This window comes from Chiroxiphia lanceolata, chromosome 4 (genome assembly GCF_009829145.1).
Source record: "Chiroxiphia lanceolata isolate bChiLan1 chromosome 4, bChiLan1.pri, whole genome shotgun sequence".
NCBI classification, from domain to species: domain Eukaryota; kingdom Metazoa; phylum Chordata; class Aves; order Passeriformes; family Pipridae; genus Chiroxiphia; species Chiroxiphia lanceolata.
The window spans coordinates 61,927,185-61,934,181 of NC_045640.1; the positions used below are offsets into that span (position 1 = coordinate 61,927,185).

Genomic DNA, 6,997 nt, shown 5'->3' on the forward strand with positions numbered 1-6,997 from the left:
TATTGGTTTTCAAGTGACCAGTGGCCCTTTTCTCATACTCAGATGTTGCATGTACCTGCACATGGGCAGTGCCAGGGTTAATCCCCTTGATGCCCTTGTTATCAGTAGCAAAATTATGAGCCACTACTATTTTTTCTACAGGTTGACTATGTTGACTGTGACTATTAATCAGTCACGTTAGAACTTCTGGGAGTGCTGTGTGAGTTGTAGAATTTCTTAGAATTCCAGCATTTGGGGGTGGGGTGCCCCTGTTTGTTGTTAAAAAAATCCTATCAAGCATCTGTTCTTGTAATGCCTGGATTCAGATCAGGGCCTGGATCTGAATTCACCCACAATCATCTGGAACCCATTCCTTCAAATGAAAATAATGGAGAACAGACAGTTCAAAATCTCTCCCATGTCCTTGAATGGCACTGTGGCTGTGGCACAGGTTTGTTCCTTAGAATACACCACTTCCACTGGCATGGATCAAGTTTCTGCTAATGTCCAAAGGCAGAATCAGCCATGCCTTTCTTTACTTGCTACATTAATAATAAATATTAGACAGTCTTCCCTCATGACCTTGTAAAACTTAAAATTCATGTCGTTTGAAGATACTTCATTAAACCACTTAACTCCAGTGTCTCCACCACTAATCACTTAAACTGAGGCTTACAGTAAAGATTAGATGAGAAATAATCACAACAGTTACCTGGAATGAAGCAGGGAAGTTCTAATCTCATAGTCTTTGTAAAACATTACACTCTCCTGCATATCCACACAATCCTAACAGCTATTTTTATTATTCTGTTTGAAGAAAGAATAGGGTCCCCTTTTTCTCTGAATATTCCTAAAGAAGTCAGTGGAAGTTATGATACAGTCATAACTGGTGGGCAAACTGCTGTCTTCAAAAGAGTTAACCAAGCATCTGCTACAGTTTTCATCTTTGCAAAAGGAGACAGAACAATAAATGAATTTTTGAAGCTAACTCAGTCTTGGTTAATATGTAGTGCTAAAATTTCAATCCCAGAAAAGATGCTTGCTGTCTTAAGATGCTAATAATATTTCTCATTTGTGCGGGACTTAAGGGATAAAATTATTTTTGTAGTCAGCGATTTCCTTAAACTCCACTGTATTGGTGTTCAGAAACAATTAGCACTCCCTAATGGAGGAAGAGTAATTATTCGACTTTTTAACAAATGCACAGTGAATCATTGCCAGAGACCTTGGGTTTGGGGGCCTGTTAATTTTCAACTCTTTGTTTAATCCTCCAGGCTAAGCTGAAAACACAGCTTCCACATTTTCTATTTTTTTCTGTCTTTCGCAATAAATATTATTATGGATATATGAGTCTCACAAGTAAAATAGAAACCCCAAATAAGTTGTTATTGTAATTATTTATATTTCAGAATGTATAAGACTATTAAACTATACTAAAATCCTGTAGGCCATCTTCTCAAAAAGAGGGACCTGGATCTTAATTAACACCTTTGGGAATCCTAGAATAGGTATCAGCAACCATAGGTACCAGTCAAGTCACCAGATTAACCCTGTTGGTGGATGTAAGTATGCAACAACTTTTTGTTAGCACAACCTACTTTCAGAACAAGTATTTAGAATGATTATTAGCATCTGATTGATGTAGGAAAAATCCTATTTTAACTGATGCTGAAGTATGTAAGCTCTTTTCCTGCAAAGCACAGTGCTCTGCCCAGTGCTAAAGTTATGCTTTCATCTGGTTATCTTTCAAGGCAACCTGGGTGGTCACAAAAAGCACTTGACATCTTGATGCACTTCAGCAGTTTTACATATACACAAACTTTGTAGAAAAATAAATTTGTCATTCGTCACCACATATGTTGATCTGAGGAGCGAGGTTCCTGTGGCTACAGCTCCTGTGCTGCTCAGCCCTTTCTCATTCTCTCTCCCTCCCTCCACCTCCTCCTTCTTTCTCCCTTTTCCCTCTTTCACTTTCTTCAATTAAACAAATTGTTTCCTCATAAACACAGAATTTCACAGAACAACTACGAGGGTCTTGCTCTGCAGAATATGATAATCATTTGCATTAGCTACAAACTCATGTCAAAAATGTCTTTGTGTGGACTTCTTATATGGGCCAAACATTTAGAATATCTAATCTGTTATCGCTGTTCAGCAGGCAGTCTTGGCAACTATGATCTATTCTGCTTTGCTTTGGGGAATGTGATAAAGAGCAAGAAACAGCTGGTTTAAGAAAGCCTTAGAAACATCTCTTAGTTTATAAAGACAATAATAATATTTTCATATTTGAATGGGTTGAGATACATGTTAAACCACAGTAAAGGGAAAATGTAAGTCAATTCAAAATATTTTCCCAAGTCAATAAAAGAACACTGCAAAAAAACTCCTGTGCTCTTGGGATTTCAGAGAAAACAAGTACACACTGTACACATGCAATTAAAAAACCCTCCTCCAAATCCCATCCACTTAAACTATCCCCTTTACTCAAATCTGTTTATATTCTATTACAGAGATGTGTTCCTATGTAAAAAATGACTATTCACAAATTCATTTTTCGTCTCATTATCAACTCTTTTTTCCAGTCTGCTAGTAAAAAAAACAAAACAAAAAAACCCACCACCAACAAAAAAGAAATCTCAAAAGAAATCTCAATCAATTTAATTATTTTCTCCTGTGTGGCATTGTTTGTAAGTAGTGTTTGGACAGCGAAAAAAGCATAGTTTAAAAATGACAGTCTTAAACATATAAATAATTTACTATTGAGAATACCAAAGATGTTATTTAACGCAATAGTGTATTAAGACAGTGTTTCTAAAAGAACCATCTTCTGCGGTTATTTTGTTGATACAGTTACAAGTGATAGCACACATTTGGTGACTGCCTTAGACAAGGCCGGGTAAATTCTGCTTTTGGTTATGTCCAGCTAACTCTACTGATTACAGTGAGGAAGTGTTAGGTTAGTTAAGAATTTGGTCGTTAACAGCACGTTGGAAGCGATTCAAAGATCACAGAAGTCTATCAAATAGCTCCCTTTGATTTCAATGGGCTTTAAACCCTGTGGAAAAAAACATCAGTTTCTAGGGTAACAAAACCAGAAAAAAACACTTTACTCATCAGCTTTTAGAGTCTAAAGCAAACAGCCAGGACCTTTTATTTCTTGCATTTTAGAGCAATCTATTGTTTAGAATAGCCTTTTGGATGGCCAACTGTTTGTTTGCATGATTTGAATTAACACGCAAATATTCCAGCAAAGGTAAAAGTTTGAGGTGCCTTTGACAACAATCAAGCCACGTATGAGTCATGGAGAGTTTAACAGGAGGGTGGCAATAAGTGCTCAAAATATTTACCTCCCTACATAAGATCCACTGTGAAGACTGAAACATTCTGTCTTTGCTTGGGCAAAATCCCCTGGATATAAATGGGAATTTTTCCCAATTAAAAGCTGGATCTATAACCCCTCAGGCAATATCAACATATCAAAACAGACATCTTTTAGCCCCGTATTTTGTTATTGGTTTTACCTGGTATGTGACCTCTGCAAGTATAATAGAATTCTTTACAATAGTCTCTGCACAGGTAGGGAAGAGTTAGTTCTCTTTCAGCTGTTTCCCCTTTCTCAGGTGAGTGGAATAGGTTCTGAGCGTGAGGTGAGCAGTGTGCACATTTGATTTCCTCCAGTAGCTTCGCACATTCTGTGTTGTTGGTAACAGAAAGTATCTGCAAGCCACAAAACAGAGACAAATAAACATATGACCTGTTCCCCCACCTTACACAAAGGAAGATTGCATGACCTAATGTAATGAACAATGCTAGTGGGACAAATACAGTTAGTATCAATGCATTTTGTTTCAAGTGCAAATGAAATTACTATGAAATGTGCAGTATGCCGTTAGTACGGTGACATTTTCATTTCTCTGATTTCTTACATAAGATTCTATAAGAACCTTATATAAGATTCTATAGGATTTCTTATCTGAGCTTGCTTCTCAGATAAGAATAATAGCACTGAAGTTATTTTAAAGACTCATGCCTGCCATCTCTTAATCATATAGGCAATCTCTCAACTAGAGAGATATGTATATAGAAGGAGTTATAGCAGCAGGCCTTTTATCCACTTCTCTTATGAGAAATACCTACAAATCTAACTTGTAAGGTGTTTAGAGGCTAAAAATTAAAGTCCTACCATCAAAACACATCAGGAAAAACATGTCTAGGTATGTGTAAATAGGTATATCTTGAACGACACCACTGCCTGGCTACTGAAATGACTGCTGTGGAACTGAGCAGATGCCGTGGATTCTTCATGCTTTAAAATGCTGCTCTGTTTTTTGCTCTCTCTAGTGCAAACTACTTGGGAGGCGGCAAAACCTGTGTGTTTTCAGACATATCTTTCTACAAGTGAAAAAGTAGAATTTGTAACATCTTGTTTGCGTCAATATTGAATCTGTAACTTTGTCCTGAAAAAAAGAGCACATATTATGTATGCATAGCACTTGAAGAAGCATGAAACCATGACTGATGATGTGTTTAAGTAAACACAGGAGCCTAAGGAGCGCAATGTCATCAAATCGTGAAAAATAATGGAAAACAGCATAGTTGTCTTTATTAGCTTTTGAATGCAGTGCACTTTGTTAATCTATTGTTAACCACATGGATTGTTTTTTGATCATTCATCCCAATGGTGGGTAGTGGGAAATGTGTTCCCTCTGTTGAGATTGACTGAATCTGATCCAATGCAAAAACAAAGCTCAGGTTCCTTCTGCCAGTTATTTAACAGAGTTATAAACAAGGACTGTAAGACACTTAGGTTAAGAAATATTAATGTGGTAAATATTTGTGTTTTTAAAATTTGTAAATATTTGTAAACAGCATTTTGAAAACATTGCTAGTTTTGCTATAGCTCATATCTCTGAGTTGATTTGTAGAAGGACTTTCCAATGTCATTCCTTTGCAACGTAACATTAAAGGGGAATTATCTAATTTACTTCTGAAAAAGTAAGTTATTCAATGCAGGAAGACTCCTGATATGTTTGAGTATGCTGTCTCCTACATCTGTTCTCTTCTTGGATGCTGTACTTTGATAACACAGTTCTGAACTCATCTTTTTATTTACAGATCATAACTACATGAATTTCAAAAGCTTGAGAGAAATGCACTTTCTGTTGTTGTCAGTAGATAGGTATTCAAAATATTACACAATATATGTACGGCCTGCACGTTTAAATGAAATTCTGGTTAAAACAACCTTGATTTAGAAGGCAAACTCTTCCCAGGAAGATTTAGTCTTACCATACATATATTGTCAAAAGGCCATCTGAAATGTGTACTAAAGTTTAATGTTGTAGGTTGGGACCCTGATTAGGACACCATTTGGCTTCTATCCTTATTCTCGATATGCTGCCACTGGCGTCAAAAAGAATTCCTCCAGATTTGCCAGGATCATTAAATGCAATAAATGTTCTGTTCTTGAGACTGTTCTCACACTATCCTCAGCTTCATAGCACCTGCAATTCAGTAATGTGATTAACATCTGCCCCATATATTGTTTATTATCTCTCTTCAGACCCTTCTTGAGAACATAACTGTCTCACATATTTTGGAAAGGGTTTGTCTTCTCTCTCTCTCTTTTTTTTTTTTAAAAAAAAACACCTTTGTGACAGTAATCAATTAATTGCATGTTGCATGTATGGCAGAAGGTTTGCATTGGTCCTCAGTTCTTTGGGGAATTCTTTCCATGGCTGCAGGCTCTTCTCTCCTGAAAAAGTTTAGTTTCTTTTTGCTAGATTGCTCATTTGAGCCATAGCATTGCAACTGTTAACCTTAGTCTTCTTGAGTTTTGTATGTTGTTCTAGATATGGTAAATGTGGAGGGAAATGCCTTGAAGTCAAGAACTAAAACCACAATGATAACTACAATAAACTATAACCAAAATACATAACAACTAAAACTTTGAGCTTGACTTAATACTGCCTAGGACTGCAGTCCAGGTAGTAAAAAATAGACTTGACATGCTTGCAGTAATCCATGCTGCTGAGGTAATCTGCATGAGCTGCACTTTATTAAGGGATGCTGTGATTCTGATGGGAAGGAGCCTGTATAATTCATTCAGGTCATTGTCTGCCAAATAGAACAAAGTCTGAAGCCAGCAGGGGATGACTAAAAGCACTATCCATAAATGCTACTTTTAAAGAACATTATGTCACTTCTCTCCTGAAGTAAGGATGAAATGGCCCATTTGGGTGTTTCCACCAAAGGAAACTGTGCCGTGAGTACAGACCCTTCAAAGTACTTGCCTACATTCAGTAGTATCACCTGGTTTGCAGAAGTCTCAGATGTTTTCATCAGGGAGCTCATCTCAGGCAGTAGGCTTTCTTGTGGTAGCAGTATGATGGTGTGTTTAGAAGTACAAGTAAACACAAGGTATTACTAGGTAATTATTCAGTGTGCTTATTGAATTAACTCCACAGTGATGCAGATAGAAAACTGTACTTCTACTGGAAGACTCCAGAACACATTGTGTAAGGAGGGAGGGGGAAGGGGGAGGGGAAATAAATTACAGGATAGCAAAGCTAATTTACTGTTTCTTGTGGAAAACGTAATTGACATTGCCTGGTGATACAGGCTTGCCAACATTTCAGTCCTCAAAGTTAAGACAAAAGGATCCTAATCCTCCTGAGCAGCTGCTATCCAGGAATTAACCACAGGAATTCACCCCCTCATGTCATTTCTGGAATGAATCTTGGTCATATAATAGCTAATCGGAAGATTAAGGAAAGAGAGTCAATCAATTATCTGAAAATCAAGTACAATGTTACTTAACTTTTAGAATGCTCAAGCAAAATAGGGTGGTAACATTTCCTCTGTGTGAGGTCTGATGTGTAACTCTGTCCTGGCTTGGAGATAGGACAACCTCTCTCTTCTGAATTTCAGTAAATCAATAATGTATTTATCCTGGAGTATATTAAAACAGTTTTAAGTGAATTCTGAAACACTTATTTGAATTAAGCTTTTTGGATAT

The 6,997-nt window shown here is 36.9% G+C and overlaps 1 protein-coding gene across 1 annotated transcript in view; it reads right to left on the bottom strand.

Annotated features, from left to right (window-relative positions):
• The window catches only part of HHIP (hedgehog interacting protein), a 73,489-nt gene that overhangs the window by 62,151 nt on the left and 4,341 nt on the right, over window positions 1-6,997 (bottom strand). The window contains exon 2 of the mRNA XM_032686344.1: window positions 3,501-3,696. Within this exon, the coding sequence (XP_032542235.1) occupies window positions 3,501-3,696 (196 nt within the window). The remainder of the gene's footprint in view (window positions 1-3,500; window positions 3,697-6,997) is intronic.